Source organism: Oncorhynchus mykiss, chromosome 13 (genome assembly GCF_057628025.1).
Source record: "Oncorhynchus mykiss isolate SJ-2025 chromosome 13, ASM5762802v1, whole genome shotgun sequence".
NCBI classification, from domain to species: domain Eukaryota; kingdom Metazoa; phylum Chordata; class Actinopteri; order Salmoniformes; family Salmonidae; genus Oncorhynchus; species Oncorhynchus mykiss.
In genome coordinates, this window is record NC_143034.1 from 29,371,058 (window position 1) to 29,390,400 (window position 19,343).

General features: G+C 47.3%; 1 protein-coding gene across 2 annotated transcripts; it reads left to right on the plus strand.

Moving 5' to 3' along the window:
* The first annotated feature begins 1,118 nt into the window (after positions 1 to 1,118).
* Positions 1,119 to 18,700, plus strand: LOC110485913 (secernin-2). Of its 2 annotated transcripts, none has more exons than XM_090195989.1 (9): positions 1,119 to 1,310; positions 2,233 to 2,401; positions 2,953 to 3,134; positions 9,590 to 9,789; positions 10,436 to 10,651; positions 10,965 to 11,130; positions 11,502 to 11,682; positions 11,952 to 12,111; positions 12,213 to 18,700. In XM_090195989.1, the coding sequence occupies exons 2-8, from the start codon at positions 2,393 to 2,395 to the stop codon at positions 12,105 to 12,107; spliced, it is 1,110 nt and encodes a 369-aa protein (XP_090052115.1). In that variant the 5' UTR covers positions 1,119 to 1,310; positions 2,233 to 2,392; the 3' UTR covers positions 12,108 to 12,111; positions 12,213 to 18,700. The 2 variants fall into 2 exon arrangements, with proteins under 2 accessions (XP_090052115.1, XP_021412814.3); XM_021557139.3 differs by having other exon boundaries at positions 12,229 to 18,700.
* The last annotated feature ends 643 nt before the right edge of the window (positions 18,701 to 19,343 follow it).

Consider the following 19,343-nt stretch of genomic DNA (forward strand, 5'->3'; position numbering starts at 1 on the left):
GTGAAATAGTAGTGTAGTGGTAGTGGTAGCAACAGCTGTAGTAATAATAGAAGTAGTATTGGTAGTATTTGGGTTTTCATAGGCTATGGGTTAGTTATAGTTACCTATTTTGGGGTGGTTTGTTGGTTTGGAGTTATTATAGTTGGTTATAGTGGGCTAGTATAGTAATATAGAGTGAGTACCATAGCATCATAAGCCATATTATGTGTTTTTAAGCTCTCTAAGGTCTTAAGTTTGAACATTCTGAATGTTTTGTGGCAGTGATTTCAGTTTAGAATGTTGAAACCTGCATTCTGCCTTTAAAATGGGATATAAAAAGCTTTTATAGTTTATGAAGTATGAATGGTAGCAACAAACTGTGTTAAAGCAATCTAAGTTGATTCAGTCTGCACATGTCAACTTTGGGTTGGTGTTTGTAGCTGGAACAGTTCAAGAGCAGTGGCAAATCCACATTTTGCCTTTAAATCTATGGAAATGTATGCAAATTTGAAAATGTTTTGTTCAAAATGTATACATAGTATGAAAAAGCTGTATACAAGCACACCATTCCAAACCGGTCTGCACGTTTTAAAGATTGAATGGAGTTTTTAGCTTTTAATAACGGTTCTGGAGGAGTAGTGGCTCCATTTTTTACCTGTCCTCTCAATTTAAACCTATGGCCATTAAAAATGCATCGGGATATATGCAAAGGTATTTGTAGTGTGAAAGGTAAGCTATAAGTAGTATCAAAAATGATTGTTCATACAACCTGAAGACAGCAAGCCTGCACGTTTTAAAGTTGCTTTGGTGTTGGTTGCTTTTAGTTTTGGGCTACAGGTGGCAGCAAAAGGAGAGTATTAAGTATGTCGGATTTTCGAAGTTGTTCTTGCTTTCAGCAGGCACATCGAATGATTTGACATGTTAGCACAAACCGATCTGGGACCAGGCTATTAGTGCGCTGAGACTAAAAACATACTGGTTATTAATCATTACAGTGTAGTCTACATGCCATGGGTGGGATGGATATGCTCTTGTTGAGCAATTAAATGATCTATTTGATAATAGAATATAGAGGACCCAAATCTAAGAAGTTGTGAGGATGTATTCTTGAATCATGCTGACATGTTTCCATTTTGTGCGCTTGTTACAGCAACATTTGTTGGCTAATTGTTGAATAGGGCTATGCACTTGTTTTTTAGTTATGTATTTGCAGCAAGTAATCAACGAGACTAGACCTTTAAATACAACCTTTGGATACGATCACGTGGTACAGTAGCTCAACTACAATCTGCCTTCTGGTAGCTACCACGTCTGGTTTTGCGATTAAAAAGGTAACATTTGTCCTGTAGGAAATTGCAACATATCAGTAGCTACAGTAACCCTATTGCTCAACAGGTTATAATGACAGCCAACCCTTGGATTGAAGTGAAATGACAGTCGTTTATTTGTGCATTTTAAGCGTGATATCTCCTGAAATCGGGAAGTGACAGCAAGGGCACATCGCTAACGATACCGTTTATATAGGCCCTATCTTAAATAAACATTTGACTAAAGCACATTTTAGACTATCACGTCTCCATAAGACTTCGATCACATTGTTTAAAATGTTTCCCGCATTGTATAATAGAACAGCGTTACTAAATAGCCATGTTGATAAGAAGAAGAAGGAGACGGCAAGGACCATTCGGATTTGTAAAGATTACCGAGAAGTGCACTTCTCTGTTTGAGAAGGGATGGACAATGCACTAGTTGACAGGAAGAACATATTATACCTGATTCTTCCCTAAAGATACTGTATAGGGGATGAATGCCTTATGTGTCACGTGTGCCCATTCTATAGGCTTCTTAGGCTATATACAATAGTCATAGTGTGAAATGAAATAGAAATGGGAAAACTGTAAAAAAAACATGACTAACTGATAGTGACAGTGATACACAGTATGTGTATATTTTTGAGTTTGCTTAAACAAGGCAGTTAACCCACTGTTCCTAGGCCATCATTGAAAATAGCAATTTGTTCTTAATTAACTGACTTGCCTAGTTAAATAAAGGTAAAAAATAAAAAGACATACAATTTATTGACCAACGTAACTATGAGTGTTCCTGATTTTACCAATGGATGACTAAGGCTATGATTTTTTTGTCCTGATCATTTGTGCTGACCAGGAAAAACTCCTGACCTCTGATATGATAGCAGTTTATTTCCTGGTAATATATTTGTTAGGGTGCTTGTTTGTCCTCTTGTTCATTCAGGATGGCAGAGCCCGAGCCACCCCTCTCGTGTGACTGCTTTGTGTCCTTGCCCCCTGGCTCACAAGATGATCACGTGATCTTTGGGAAGAACTCGGACCGTCCTAGAGATGAGGTCTAGGAGGTTCTTTACTACCCAGCAACCAGTCACCCATCCGGGACCATGCTGGAGGTAAGCTAGGCCTAGCTTCACTTCTCCCCATAGATTGACCCTGTTGCAAATTATAATCCTGCTGCCATCTTGGATCGGGGCTCTCTTGAAAAAAGAGATTTGATCTCAATGAGATTAAACCTGGATGAAGCATGGGTCTGCCCTCTGAACATTGTATGTAAGGCCTGTAGCCAGAGTGTAGGCATTTATGTTAAAAATGGTCACAACAGGTGTTTTGCTCTGTGACCAACATCACTAATTGGATTAGAGTTGTTGTCACTGGTGAGCAGTCAGTCTGGGCAATATAACGGAGAAGGGTTATAAAACCTCTGAAATACCCCTCCTTGGTATACACAATCAACATGTTCTAATTTACTATTCACAAAGTTTAAAGTTTGAATGATAGACTATCATTTATCTGTATTTCCACGCCTTTATGTTACCAACGGTTGATACGACAGGTTTGCGGTATTGGCTGAGTATGTGTTGGTATGGTTTGCCAGTAGACTTTGTTACAATCACATAAAAAGAGAATTGAACGACAACGTAAGTCTCCATCTCTCCTCCTGCAGTGCACATACATTCAGATCCCTCAAGCAGAACACACCCATGCTGTGGTCCTCAGCCGGCCTCCCTGGCTGTGGGGGGCCGAGATGGGGGCCAACGACAAGGGGGTCTGCATCGGGAATGAGGCTGTGTGGACCCGCGAAGCTATCGACCCAGGGGAAGCCCTGCTAGGAATGGACCTGGTGCGGTAAGCCCGGCTGACCGTAGGCCAGCATACCAAACAGTGGTGTTGTTTTGGGGGCCAAGTGAATCCTAACTTCGGAATCACCTCCTGGTCCGAAAGCTAGAGAGACGAGTTGAGCTGGCTGGGCTGGCTGGCCGTTGGGTCAGGTTCCTGACCGAGCGGTCTGATTGAATGACTGGCCGGTCTACTTCAGACAACGATAGGGTAGCGCTGCCCTTTAAGAATCAATTTACTAACTTCAGAATCACATCACTCAAAGTTTGGTGTGAATAATCAATGCATTAATGTCATTGGTAAATTTGTTGAAAAGTAGATATCCTAACTGGAGACGTGCAAGTATTTCAGCCCGTAGTCAGAATAGCAACATAGGGCTAGGCAGTAGCAGATGCGCTAGTAGCAGATGTGCTAAATGTACTAGGTAGACTTCCTTCATCACAGGTTAATACTTACATGTGTGCGTAGGGACTAGTCGTGTAAACAAAGATAGGCCTACTGCCCAAAACATTGCTATGGGAGTTTTGATTGAATCCGGCCCAAGTGTGTTTTCACTTGTGTCATAAAGCTGCCTTTACATTGTCATAAGCATAACATTTTAACAGATTTTTGTAACGCTCACGCACCATGGAGCGTATTGAGGTGTAATGCTGAACAAATCAATGTAACTGTTAGCAGTTGGCAAGGGCAGCCGCAGGTTGGTCCTGTTGTACCACTGACAGTGATATAGCAGCAGCAGGACTAACCTACTCCAGGGGTTGCTGCTCTGTGGCTGGCCCTATGCTGCTCTGTGGCTGACCCTATGCTGCTCTGTGGCTGACACTATGCTGCTCTGTGGCTGACCCTATGCAGACTCACAGTTGTGTGTATGTATTGTGTCCGGGGAATAGTATAAGTGTTACGGTGAGTGAATGAGGACCCAAAAGCGAATTAACTTAAACAGAGCTTCTTTAATTACCAAACATAGGTAGGCTCAGACGGACCGGCAGATTCCGACAGGACAAGACAAGGTTACAGCAAACATGACGACAGTCTGGTTCAGGCATGAAACACAACAAACAAGAATCCGACAAGGACAGGAACAAAAACAGAGAGAGATATAGGGGACTAATCAGAGGGAAAAGGGGAACAGGTGGGAGAAGGGGTGACGAGGTAGTCAAGAGGAGACAAGGAACAGCTGGGGGAAAGCGGGGGAGAAAAGGTAACCTAACAACGACCAGCAGAGGGAGACAGGGTGAAGGGAAAGGACAGAGACAAGACACAACATGACAGTACATGACAGTACCCCCCCACTCACCGAGCGCCTCCTGGCGCACTCGAGGAGGAAACCTGGCGGCAACGGAGGAAATCCTCGATCAGCGCACGGTCCAGCACGTCCCGAGAGGGACCCCAACTCCTCTCCTCAGGACCGTACCCCTCCCAATCTACGAGGTACTGGTGACCACGGCCCCGAGGACGCATGTCCAAAATTCTACGGACCCTGTAGATGGGTGCGCCCTCGACAAGGATGGGGGGGGGGGGGGGGAAGACGAGCGGGGGCGCGAAGGACGGGCTTGATGCAGGAGACATGGAAGACCGGGTGGACGCGACGAAGGTAACGCGGAAGAAGAAGTCGAACTGCGACAGGATTAATGACCCGAGAAATACGGAACGGACCAATGAACCGCGGGGTCAACTTGCGAGAAGCCGTCTTAAGGGGAAGGTTCTGAGTGGAGAGCCAAACTCTCTGACCGCGACAATATCTAGGACTCTTAGTTCTACGCTTATTAGCAGCCCTCACAGTCTGCGTCCTATAACGGCAAAGTGCAGACCTGACCCTCTTCCAGGTGCGCTCGCAACGTTGGACAAAAGCCTGAGCGGAGGGGACGCTGGACTCGGCGAACTGAGATGAGAACAGCGGAGGCTGGTACCCGAGGCTACTCTGAAAAGGAGATAGCCCGGTCGCAGACGAAGGAAGCGAGTTGTGGGCGTATTCTGCCCAGGGGAGCTGTTCTGACCAAGACGCAGGGTTGCGAAAAGAAAGACTGCGTAAGATGCGACCAATAGTCTGATTGGCCCGTTCTGCTTGACCGTTAGACTGGGGGTGAAAGCCGGAAGAGAGACTGACGGAAGCCCCAATCAAACGGCAAAACTCCCTCCAAAATTGAGACGTGAATTGCGGACCTCTGTCCGAAACGACGTCTGACGGAAGGCCATGAATTCTGAAAACATTCTCGATGATGATTTGTGCCGTCTCTTTAGCAGAAGGAAGCTTAGCAAGGGGAATGAAATGAGCCGCCTTAGGGAACCTATCGACAACCGTAAGAATAACAGTCTTCCCCGCTGACGAAGGCAGTCCGGTGACAAAATCTAAGGCGATGTGAGACCACGGTCGAGAGGGAATAGGAAGCGGCCTGAGACGGCCGGCAGGAGGAGAGTTACCGGACTTAGTCTGCGCGCAGACCGAACAAGCAGCCACGAAACGACGCGTGTCATGCTCCCGGGTGGGCCACCAATAACGCTGGCGAATGGAAGCAAGCGTACCCCGAACGCCAGGGTGGCCGGCTAACTTGGCAGAGTGAGCCCACTGAAGAACGGCCAGACGAGTAGGAACGGGAACGAAAAGAAGGTTCCTAGGACAAGCGCGCGGCGACGGAGTGTGAGTGAGCGCTTGCTTTACCTGCCTCTCAATTCCCCAGACAGTCAACCCGACAACACGCCCCTCAGGGAGAATCCCCTCGGGGTCAGTGGAGGCTACTGAAGAACTGAAGAGACGAGACAAAGCATCAGGCTTGGTGTTCTTAGAGCCCGGACGATAAGAAATCACGAACTCGAAACGAGCGAAAAACAGCGCCCAACGCGCCTGACGCGCATTAAGTCGTTTGGCAGAACGGATGTACTCAAGGTTCCTATGGTCAGTCCAAACGACAAAAGGAACGGTCGCCCCCTCCAACCACTGTCGCCATTCGCCTAGGGCTAACCGGATGGCGAGCAGTTCGCGGTTACCCACATCATAGTTACGTTCCGACGGCGACAGGCGATGAGAAAAATACGCGCATGGGTGGACCTTGTCGTCAGAGAGGGAGCGCTGAGAAAGAATGGCTCCCACGCCCACCTCTGACGCGTCAACCTCGACAACGAACTGTCTAGAGACGTCAGGTGTAACAAGGATAGGAGCGGATGTAAAACGATTCTTGAGGAGATCAAAAGCTCCCTGGGCGGAAACGGACCACTTAAAGCACGTCTTGACAGAAGTAAGGGCTGTGAGAGGAGCTGCCACCTGACCGAAATTACGGATGAAACGACGATAGAAGTTCGCGAAGCCGAGAAAGCGCTGCAGCTCGACGCGTGACTTAGGGACGGGCCAATCAATGACAGCTTGGACCTTAGCGGGATCCATCTTAATGCCTTCAGCGGAAATAACAGAACCGAGAAATGTGACGGAGGAGGCATGAAAAGTGCACTTCTCAGCCTTCACAAAAAGACAATTCTCTAAAAGGCGCTGGAGGACACGTCGAACGTGCTGAACATGAATCTGGAGTGACGGTGAAAAAATCAGGATATCGTCAAGGTAAACGAAAACAAAGATGTTCAGCATGTCTCTCAGGACATCATTGACTAATGCCTGAAAGACAGCTGGAGCGTTAGCGAGGCCGAAAGGAAGAACCCGGTATTCAAAGTGCCCTAACGGAGTGTTAAACGCCGTCTTCCACTCGTCCCCCTCCCTGATGCGCACGAGATGGTAAGCGTTACGAAGGTCCAACTTAGTGAAAAACCTGGCTCCCTGCAGGATCTCGAAGGCTGAAGACATAAGAGGAAGCGGATAACGATTCTTCACTGTTATGTCATTCAGCCCTCGATAATCTATGCAGGGGCGCAGAGACCCGTCCTTCTTCTTGACAAAAAAAAACCCCGCTCCGGCGGGAGAGGAGGAGGGGACTATGGTACCGGCGTCAAGAGCTACAGACAAATAATCTTCGAGAGCCTTACGTTCGGGAGCCGACAGAGAGTATAGTCTACCCCGGGGGGGGGTGGTTCCCGGAAGGAGATCAATACTACAATCATACGACCGGTGTGGAGGAAGAGAGGTGGCCCTGGACCGACTGAACACCGTGCGCAGATCGTGATATTCCTCCGGCACCCCTGTCAAATCACCAGGCTCCTCCTGTGAAGAAGAGACAGAGGAAACAGGAGGGATAGCAGACATTAAACATTTCACATGACAAGAGACGTTCCAGGAGAGGATAGAATTACTAGACCAATTAATGGAAGGATTATGACAAACTAGCCAGGGATGGCCCAAAACAACAGGTGTAAAAGGTGAACGAAAAATTAAAAAAGAAATGGTTTCGCTATGATTACCAGAAACAGTGAGGGTTAAAGGTAGCGTCTCACGCTGAATCCTGGGGAGAGGACTACCATCCAGGGCGAACAAGGCCGTGGGCTCCTTTAACTGTCTGAGAGGAATGTCATGTTCCCGAGCCCAGGTCTCGTCCATAAAACAGCCCTCCGCCCCAGAGTCTATTAAGGCACTGCAGGAAGCTGACGAACCGGTCCAGCGTAGATGGACCGACAAGGTAGTGCAGGATCTTGAAGGAGAGACAGGAGTAGTAGCGCTCACCAGTAGCCCTCCGCTTACTGACGAGCTCTGGCCTTTTACTGGACATGAAGTGACAAAATGACCAGCGGAACCGCAATAGAGACAGAGGCGGTTGGTGATTCTCCGTTCCCTCTCCTTAGTCGAGATGCGGATACCTCCCAGCTGCATGGGCTCAGCACCCGAGCCGGCAGAGGAAGATGGTAGTGATGCGGAGAGGGGGGCGACGGAGAGCGCGAGCTCCTTTCCACGAGCTCGGTGACGAAGATCAACCCGTCGCTCAATGCGAATAGCGAGTTCAATCAAGGAATCCACGCTGGAAGGAACCTCCCGGGAGAGAATCTCATCCTTTACCTCTGCGCGGAGACCCTCCAGAAGACGAGCGAGCAAGGCCGGCTCGTTCCAGCCACTGGAGACAGCAAGAGTGCGAAACTCAATAGAGTAGTCTGTTATGGATCGATTGCCTTGACATAGGGAAGACAGGGCCCTGGAAGCCTCCTCCCCAAAAACAGATCGATCAAAAACCCGTATCATCTCCTCCTTAAAGTCCTGATACTGGTTAGTACACTCAGCCCTTGCCTCCCAGATTGCCGTGCCCCACTCACGAGCCCGTCCAATAAGGAGAGATATGACGTAGGCGACACGAGCAGTGCTCCTGGAGTAAGTGTTGGGCTGGAGAGAAAACACAATATCACACTGGGTGAGGAACGAGCGGCATTCAGTGGGCTCCCCAGAGTAACACGGCGGGTTATTGATTCTGGGCTCCGGAGAATCGAAAGCCCTGGAAGTGGCCGGTGGATCGAGGCGGAGATGGTGAACCTGTTCTGTGAGGTTGGAGACTTGGGTGGCCAGGGTCTCAACGGCATGTCAAGCAGCAGACACTTCCTGCTCGTGTCTGCCTAGCATCGCTCCCTGGATCCCGACGGCTGAGTGGAGAGGATCCGAAGTCGCTGGGTCCATTCTTGGTCGGATTCTTCTGTTACGGTGAGTGAATGAGGACCCAAAAGCGAATTAACTTAAACAGAGCTTCTTTAATTACCAAACATAGGTAGGCTCAGACGGACCGGCAGATTCCGACAGGACAAGACAAGGTTACAGCAAACATGACGACAGTCTGGTTCAGGCATGAAACACAACAAACAAGAATCCGACAAGGACAGGAACAAAAACAGAGAGAGATATAGGGGACTAATCAGAGGGAAAAGGGGAACAGGTGGGAGAAGGGGTGACGAGGTAGTCAAGAGGAGACAAGGAACAGCTGGGGGAAAGCGGGGGAGAAAAGGTAACCTAACAACGACCAGCAGAGGGAGACAGGGTGAAGGGAAAGGACAGAGACAAGACACAACATGACAGTACATGACAATAAGACAGAATGTTCTATTTGATTATATTCTACTCATGATCTATTCTCTTCTACCACTATTCTATTCCAGTGTTTCCCCAACCTTGGTCCTCCAGTACCCCCAACAGTACACATTTTTATTGTAACCCTGGACAAGCACACCTGATTCAACTTGTCAGCTAATCATCAAGCCCTCAATGAGCTGAATGAGGTGCGTTTGTCAAGAGCTACAACAAAAAATGTGTACTGTTGGGGGTACTCGAGGACCAGGGTTGGGAAACACTGTTCTATTCTACCGGTATTCTACTCTATTCTATTCTACTCTACTCTACTTTATTCTACTCTACTGCTCTATGCCACACTATGTGCGTTTGTCAAGAGCTACAACAAAAAATGTGTACTGTTGGGGGTACTCGAGGACCAGGGTTGGGAAACACTGTTCTATTCTACTCTATTCTATTCTACTCTACTCTACTTTATTCTACTCTACTGCTCTATGCCACACTACTACTCTACTCTACTCTACTCTATTCTATTGCTTGACAGCTTGGGACTTGAGCGTGCGGACAGTGCCTGGGGGGTGGTGAGTGTGATCACTGGTCTGCTGGAGCAGCACGGCCAGGGGGGGCCATGCAGGGAGGACCCGGCTCCCTTCAGCTACCACAACTCCTTCCTCCTGGTGGACCGCAATGAGGCCTGGGTCCTGGAGACCGCCGGAAAGCTCTGGGTGGCACAGAAAGTCACAGGTGAGGAAATTGCTGTAACACCGTGGGAGCTGAAGTGTGAATGGATGTTTTCGGGGGGGGGGGGGGGGGGGGCGCTGGGGGTGGCACAGGAAGTTACATGGTGCGGAAATTGCTCTAACATCACTGGAGCTGTAGTGTGGACAGATGTTTTGAAACAGGTTTGTTTCGGGGTAGTCTCTGTTAAGAAGTAAAATCTCACGGAAATTGGTCAGCCGAGTGATTAATTTATTTGTTCATACAGTCCGTATTAGAAATTGAGAGTGGCAAATATGAAGTCTCCACCCTCGCATAAAGAAATCTCAGCCAAAGCACCCCCCCCCCGGGTTGTGTGGGCACACGTGCGAACCAAAGCAGTTTAAGCACCGCCTTCGCCCAATCCTGATACGTGCAAATAACCAGTGACAAAAACCCCAAAACCGGAAACCAATGCTGCTCCTTATCTCACACATCCCATTCAGTCTCTGCAGATTCTTCAGTCTACACGCAAAATCTGCCCACGGGAGACTCGTTTTGTGGTTTCACCCTTACGGTTATGGTTAGGATAGTGGGAGGGTAAGGTGATCATAGAACTGTGCATCTCTGAGCAACTTCTACCAGCAGCATACAACTATGCACCCCCCCCCCAACCTGTCTTTGCTTCCCACAGAGGGGGTGAAGAACATCTCCAATGCGCTGACCATCGGGACGGATATCTCGGCGGAGCACCCAGAGCTGCGGAGTGTGGCCCAGGCCCAGGGTTGGTGGAGCGGCGAGGGAGAGTTCTGCTTCAACGAGGTGTTCAAGTCTGAAAACCCCCCCGCCAGGATGGAACTGGCCAAGAAGCGCCACAGTGGGGGCACACAGCTCCTCCAACAGCATGATGGTGAGGGAGATGATTCTTTCTATTATATTCTAATCTAATTCAACACTTTCAACTCCTTATAACTGTAAAAACTCCCAAAATGATGTTAAAGCAGGCTCTGTTAACAACCCTATACATGGTTGGATTGGTTGTCGTATTGCTTATACAGCTATTTTTAATAATGGCTTGGTATCCCCTCTTACCATAGAAAGTACGTTGAATGTAACAAGCTTATGAAATTTCCTGTCTCCTGCCATTTTCTCTCCGGTCGGCTTTCCCATAAAAATAGACGACTAATAACCTACTTAGACAATACCTTTTCTGGTTTCCCCAGGTTCTGTGACGGCCGAGGTGATGATGTCCATCCTGAGGGACAAGCCCAGTGGGATCTGCATGGACTCTGGGGGGTTCCGCACCACTGGCAGCATGGTGTCCATCCTGCCCCGCGATCCCAGCCTGCCCTGCATCCACTTCCTCACTGCCACCCCCGACCCCTCCAGGTGTGTCACCTCACCGGCCTGGTCCCAAACAAATCACTCTGACCCTAACCCCATTGCTGTCTGCTCCTTGTGTTTAATCTAAATGAGCTGGATAAGTCTGTGACAAATGTTTAGGAAAATCCTCCTGGCTAACCAGAGAGCTGGAACCCCTCAGGCTGGAACCCCAGGAACCCCTCAGGCTATCTGGAAGTGCTTCTTAAGATTCAGACTCAGATTCGCTCTTTGTCTTTTATCTCTCTATTGCTCTTTTTCATCATCATTTCCTCCTTTGGCAAAACTGCGTCCTGATAGGAGTGTCTGTGTCTGTGTGTTTCATTTGGCCCTTACCACCTCCCCTCCTTCTCCTACCGGGCTGTCTTCCGTCCTGCCAGGTCTGTTTTCAAGCCTTTTATCTTCTCTGAGTCTGTGACCCCAGTGTCGAGGGTGATCTCCCCACAGTACGGCCCAGACGACCCGGTCAGGAAGCAGCCGCGCTTCCAGAGCCTAGTGGACCGCAGGCACGACTTGTACAAGGCCCATGAGGGGGCCCTGCAGACTATGGAGACCAACCCGGTACGTGTAGGAGGGGTTAGAATCAAATATGGGTAGAGTATGCCATGGCCTAATGTAATAGGCAACACTTTCATCGTGTTATATATATATTTTTACATGAGTGTGGGTATGGACTGATGGATATTATGTGACGTATGTTACCGACTATGAACTTTCAGAATTTCCTATAAACGTCACAAATTGCTGTTTGTCAGGTCTTCTCCGCTTGTGCTTGTGTGTGGGGGCGTTAAATGTGTGTATTTTTGCACGTGTGTGTTTCTGTCCCTCAGGACGCAGGGAATGCTCTGACTGAGACGTTGAGGATGTTGGAGGGCCAGTGTCTGACGGACATATCAGCCCTGCTCAGTGGAGAAACACCAGCAGAAGAGGAACTGGGGGACCTGTTCTTTGACTGTGTGGACACAGAGCTGAAGTTCTACCAGTGAGGAGGTAAGAACCGTGTGTGTGTGTGTGTGTGTTGTTGTTGTTGTAGTAGTAGATGTCACTGTTTCAGAAGTACAGTAACCTCATTACGCCAATGCTGCCTCCAGTTGCTCTCTGTTACAGCGCCCTCATGTGGAGATCGCTAGTGCTTGCAGATCGGCAGGAGATGGCCCTGGGACTGTTTCGTCCTGTTAGATTGGCTCCCTCCTGTCTCATGCATAAGAACCCTCTTGATGCCATTCCATCCATCATTGACACAGAATATAAATGTCTTAACGTTCCATGGGATTGGAGCATCATTGTCATTTGGGAGCAACGCTCGCCCCACATTAGTGAGTATGTGATAGACCACTACAGGAGTGTACAGTTCCAGTCAAAAGTTTGGACACACCTACTCATTCAAGTGTTTTTCTTATTTTACTATTTTCTACATTGTAGAATAATAGTTAAGATGTCAAAACTATGAAAACACATATGGAGTCATGTAGTAACCAAAGTTTAAAAGTTTAAACCAATCAAAATATATTTGATATTCTTCAAAGTAGCCATCCTTTTCCTTGATAACAGCTTTGCACACTCTTGGCTTTCTGTCAACCAGTCTCACCTGGAATGCTTTTCCAACGGTCTTGAAGGAGTTTCCACATATGCTGAGCACTTGTTGGCTGTTTTTCCTTTACTCTGCGGTCCAACTCATCCCAAACCATCTCAATTTGGTTGAGATCGGGGGATTGTGGAGGCCAGGTCATCTGATGCAGCACTCCATCACTCTCCTTCTTGGTCAAATAGCCCTTATACAGCCTGGAGGTGTGTTGGGTCATTGTCCTGTTGAAAAACAGAGTCCCGCTAAGCGCAAACCAGATGGGATGGCGTATCGTTGCAGAATACAGTGGTAGCCATGCTGGTTAAGTGTTCCTTGAATTCTAAATAAATCACTTAGTGTCACCAGCAAAGCACCATCACACCTCCTCCTCCATGCTACACAGTGGGAACTACACATGCAGAGATCATCCATTCACCCACTCTGCGTCTCACAAAGACACAGTGGTTTGAACCAAAAATCTCAAATTTGGACTCATCAGACCAAAGGACAGATTTCCACCGGTCTAATGTCCATTAATCATGTTTCTTGGCCCAAGCAAGTCTCTTCTTCTTATTGGTTTCTTTTAGTAGTGTAGTAGGATGTCCCTTGGGGGTATACGTACCTATGTAGGACATGCGAGGGTTAGGTTAATAAACAGGCTGGCGCTAGAACCTCGTTTTCGCGCGTCTTTATTTTAGATCATACTACATGGTGTCATAAAATTCACATAAATGTGAAGAACGTACCAAGTAAATCATACATTCAGGCTGTTTCAAAGCAGGGAGGGCACAGTGTTGGAGATAAAACAGCGCAGATCATTATTTTGCTAGCTAACGAGCAAGGACTAAGCTACTGCTAAGCAACATGTTGCAAGAGGAAGAAGCTGGCGGGATTTCAGGGTTTGCGACTCCCAAGTTCAACGGGCTCTGGCGCAAACACGGACAGGCCAGTGGCTAGGTGCTGACGGATTTCGCATTAGTCCCCCGGAGAATTTTGTTTGTATGGACATTCGAAACTGGCCGAAATGGATCAGGCGATTTGAAAGGTACAGGGGTAGCATCAGGCTTAAACATGAAAAATGAGGCATTTCAAGTTAATACACTGATCTACTCTATGGGTGATGAAGCCGAGGATATATTAAATGCTTCAACGTTGACCGAGGAAGAGAAACTTAACTACAGTGCCGTTAAAGACTGTTTTGAAACGCATTTTGTAGGGAGACGCAACATTATTTTTGAGAGAGCTAGGTTTAATATGAGCAAACAGGAGCAGGGTGAAACCACCGACAGTTTTATCACAACTGTTCACAAACTAGCAGAACATTGTCCGTTTGGCGCGCTCAGGGAAGAGCTGATCCGAGATCGGATTGTAGTCGGAATAAGAAATATCTCACTTTCTGAAAAGTTACATTTGGATTCCCAGCTGACCTTGTCCAAAGCTGTAAACCAGGTTAGGCAGAGTGAGACAGTAAAAAGACAGCAGACGATGCTGCGCGACAGCAGCTCCTTGCAGAACGAAGAGAGTGAGGAAATAAATGCATTTTCATACAGAGCTAAAAAAACGGAGGGGAACACAGAACAGAGACAGACGTGGAGAAAACTAATCACAGACAGCACCAGTAGCTAGTTCAAATGTTTGTCGCAAATGTGGGAAATCCCCTTTCCACAGATGGAAAGATTGCCCAGCAAAGGATGCGGAATGCAGGAAATGTCACAGGAGAGGAACTTTTCAGTTGTCTGTCGATTAAAGCAAATGCATGAGGTCTCAGAGGAGGTACAGCAGGACAGCATCTTTCTGGGAGAAGTAAAGGGAAACAATACTGGCTGGCATTCAGACATTAAACTCAATGGGGAGTTTGTGTCATTTAAACTAGACACTGGGGCAGCAGTGACAGCTATCCCAACTAGGCTGTATAGCAGCAATAGCAGAGATGGCCCTTTGCTCTCTACAAACAAAAAACTGTACGGGCCCAGTAATAACATTTTACCAGTGGTAGGGCACTTGGTGATTCAACTGGAGAGTAAAGACAAAAGTGCCATCCAGCCTGTCTTTGTCACTGACTCTCTAGCCAGACCGTTACTGGGGCTGCCAGCAATTGAAGCATTGCAACTCATTGAGAGAGTGAGCGAACTGGAGGACCCAGGTGAGGTTTTCAAAAAGAAATTCCCCAAAGTGTTTTCTGGTCAAGGAAGGCCTGAAAGAAGATGCTGTTCCCTATGCCCTTACCACCCCCCGCCGTGTGCCTATCCCTTTATTGGCCAGAGTAAAGGAAGAGTTGGGGAGGATGGAAGACCATTGGGGCGGTGTCTAAAATAGAGAGTCCCACAGACTGGTGTGCAGGGATGGTGGTGGTCCCAAAAGCCAATGGGGAAATAAGGATCTGTGTGGACATGACTAAATTGAATGAGGCACTCTGCAGAGAGACACACATCTTACCATCAGTGGAGCAGTCACTGGCTCAGTTGGATGGCTCACAAGTCTTCACAAAGCTAGATGCCCGCTCAGGTTTCTGGCAGATACCGCTGTCATCACAGAGTAGTGCACTCACAACGTTTATAGCACCGTTTGGCCGGTACTGTTTTAACGTTTTGCCATTTGGAATCGCTTCCGGTCCTGAGCATTTCCAAAGACGCATGTCCCAGCTGTTGGATGGGCTGAGCGGCGTCATAGTCCACGTGGACGATGTGCTCGTGTGCGGAAGGGACAGAGCAGAACATGATGTAAGTCTCACAGCAGTTCTGACCCGACTCCAGGAGACTGGCCTGACACTCAATGAAAAATGCACTTTTGCACAATCAGAGGTCTTGTTCTTGGGACACAAAATCAGTGCAGCTGGAATAGAGCCGGACCCAGAGAAAATCAGCGGCATCACAGATATGCCCAGACCCCAGAATGTGGCTGAAGTCAGGACCTTCTTAGGCATGGCCACATATGTGGGTAAGTTCCTCCCACAGTTCTCAGATACAACCAAACCTCTGAGAGACTTACTAGCCAAAGAGAATGACTGGACATGGGGTCACATGCAACAGGTAGCGTTTGACAAAATCAAAGGAGATCTGGCCTCACAGAGAGTGCTGGCCCAGTACCGTCCCCACGCTAAGACAACAGTATCAGCAGATGCATCATCCTTTGGGCTAGGGGCGGTCCTCACACAGATGCAGGACAACATGGAGTGTCGTCCAATAGCATACATCTCCCAAAGCTTATCCGACACAGAGCAAAGATATGCTCAAGTGGAGAAGGAGGCGTTGGCTATCCCATGGGCATGTGAAAGGCTCAGCCAATATCTTATTGGCCTGCAGTTTTCAGCAGAGACTGACCACAAACCACTGTTGGCTCTGTTAGGGACAAAAGCACTGGACGACTTGCCTCACAGAGTTCTGCGCTTCCGCCTCAGATTACTGAGGTTCACCTACAAGATGGTGTATGTGCCAGGGAAGGCACTGATCACAGCAGATGCACTATCTAGGGCCCCAATTAAACGTCCATTATCAGAGGAGGAGCCATGTCTAGAGGGTGAGGTACAGGTGTCCATTAATGCAATAAGGGACAGTCTTCCTGCATCTCAGACCAAACTGCAGCAGATTGCAGAGGAGCAACAACAAGACCACATCTGCCAACAGATAGTGCAAAAAGGGATGGCCCAGGCAGGAGGAACTGCCTCAGCTGCTGAAGCCCTATTGGGTGCACCAAAGTGACTTCCACTGTAATGGAGACCTTCTCATGAAAGGACTACGGATAGTTATCCCAGAGACTCTACAACCAGAAATGCTAGACAGAGTGCATGAGGGACCCATGGGGTTAACCAAATGCAGACTGAGGGCTCAACAGTCAGTGTGGTGGCTTGGTCTGAGTACTCAGATTGCCAAGCTAGTGGCCCAGTGTGAGGTCTGTACAAAATGTCAACCTTGTCATCCGGAGCCAATGATGGCAACGGAGCTGCCAAAACGGCCATGGCAAAAGGTAGGGGCGGATATGTTCTATTGGAAAAATGACACTTATCTGCTAGTGGTAGATTACTACTCAAGATACATTGAAATAGCAAAGACACCCAAAACCACATCAGCTGGTGTTATCAATGGATTCAAGTCAATTTCTTCCAGGCAAGGGGTCGCTGAGGTCCTGGTTACAGATAACGCTCCCCAGTTCTCTGCGAGCTCCTTTTCTGCTTTTGCCGCAGAATATGACTTCATACATGTGACCAGTAGCCCCTACCATGCACAGAGTAATGGTGAGGCACAGAGAGCTGTGAAAACAGTCAAGGGACTGCTGAAAAAGAACAAGGATCCATACAGGGCTCTGTTAGCTTACAGAGTTACACCACTGCATCATGGGCCGTCGCCTGCCGAGCTCCTGATGGGCAGGAGGCTGCGTTCCCCATTGCCTGTCTCGCCGGCTCAGCTTAAACCCCGATGGCCTAACAGGAAGGCCTTCGCTGAGAGGGACAAACGGCTGAAACAAACGCAAACTGGAGACTTTTTAATCGGAGACACCGTGCTAAGGAGAGGCCAGAGCTGGCAGAAGGTCAACGCGTGTGGATTACAAACTCAAAGACACCAGCAATAGTGCTGAGGAAAGCGGATGCCCCACGCTCCTATGTGGTGGACAGAGGCTCAGAAGAGGTACAAAGGAACAAAACACACCTCAGAGCTCTTCCAGATCTACCAGCCACACAGACCGAGGCCACAGAAAATGCACAAAAAGAGGGTGAAGGAGAGAGAATGCTCACAGAGCCACAAGCGCGCCCAAAAAGGGATGTGAAGCCACCAGAGTGGCTGAAAGACTATGTTACGTGAAGAGAAAACATACTGCTGGGGAACATACCCAGCAAAAAGAGACTGTACCTAAGTTAATGTTCATACTGTGTGATTTAATGCTTTCATACTGTTTCAGGATGGGAAGTAGCATGTTAGAGAATAATACTGGTTTCCAAATTGCATTTCACTTCAGTGGTTATGCATGTTGAGTTCTTGTTCATGGGAGAGGGGAAGATGTAGTAGGATGTCCCTTGGGGGTATCCGTACCTATGTAGGACATGCGAGGGTTAGGTTAATAAACAGGCTGGAGCTAGAACCTCGTTGTCGCGCGTCTTTATTTTAGATCATACTACAAGTAGTGGTTTCTTTGCAGCAATTTGACCATGGAGGCCTGATTCACGCAGTCTCCTCTGAACAGGTGATGTTGAGATCTTGAGTGTCTTACTTGAACTCTCTGAAGCGTTAATTTGGGCTGCAATCTGAGGTGCAATTAACTCTAATGAACTTATCCTCTGTACCAGAGGTAACTGTGGGTCTTCCTATTCTGTGGTGGTCCTCATGAGAGCCAGTTTCATCACAGCGCTTGATGGTTTTTGGGACTGCACTTGAAGAAACTTTCAAAGTTCTTGAAATGTTCCGGATGGACTGACCAGTAATGATGGACTGTCATTTTCTCTTTGACTATTTGAGCTGTTCTTGCCATAATATGGACTTGGTCTTCCTCAGGGCTATCTTCTGTATACCACCCCTACCTTGAAACAACACAACCGTTTGGCTGTAATGCATTAAGAAGGAAACCAATTCCATAAATTCACTTTTAACAAGGCACACCTGTTAATTGAAATGCATTCCAGGTGACTACCTCTTGAAGCTGGTTGAGAGAATGCCAAGAGTGTGCAAAGCTGTCATCAAGGCAAAGTGTAGCTACTTTGAAGAATCTCAAATATAAAATATATTTTGATTTGTTTAATACATTTTTGGTTACTACATGATTCCATGTGTGTTATTTCATAGTTTGGATGTCTTCACTATTATCCTACAATGCGTAAAACAGTAAAAATAAAGAAAACCCCTTGAATGAGTAGGTGTGTCCAAACTTTTGGCTGGCACTGTATGTATGTGACTTTGCAGATCTGTTTCACATTAAACACCTGTAAGTACGCCATTTGTCAAATGTGCTATTCATTGTTACAAGTGAATGGGGGTTAGTTGACTGACTGCCCCCATGTGAATTAACTAATAAAATATTAGCTCTGTCTGCTGATGTGTCCTGTATTTATTAACACTGTAGTTTAAAACGAACACTGCAGTATTCAATTCAGTAATTCAGTATGTACTGACGTATTTAGTCAAGTTAAGTAAAGAATTCAACAAATGTTGTAGTTTTGTTAAAGTTGGGGAAATTCTAATACCGTCCTGTTGGTGGCAGTGTTGCACTTCCAATCCTATAAAATATCCCAGCTAACAACTCTAGAAGGAACCTAACCAAAGATTGTCTATTATATTGACAAGATTTTTGAGTGACCAATCTAACAGTGGAAATGACATGTCCCTCAAAGATTGAAGCCAGGTTGGAGGAGGCGAGGTCAGGTGGGACCATTCAGCCAATGAGAGGGCAGATGCGTTTAAACAACAGCCATAGAGATTGAAAGAAGACTCATCTTTGTATCGGTGCTATTATTGTATCAGTTCATTTTCTTTTTCATTGTCTGATTTCTTCCAACTCATAGGAATACCCACCCAGTTGACTACTTTAAAATAGTGGAAGCCTTCAATTTCAATGTCCACGATGTGTCCTTCTATTTCCATAGCCCAACTCCAATATAAAGTCGTTATTTTTTTAAATTGCCGAAATGCCACGTGCATACACTTATATCAGTGCATTCGTATCAACCTATTTC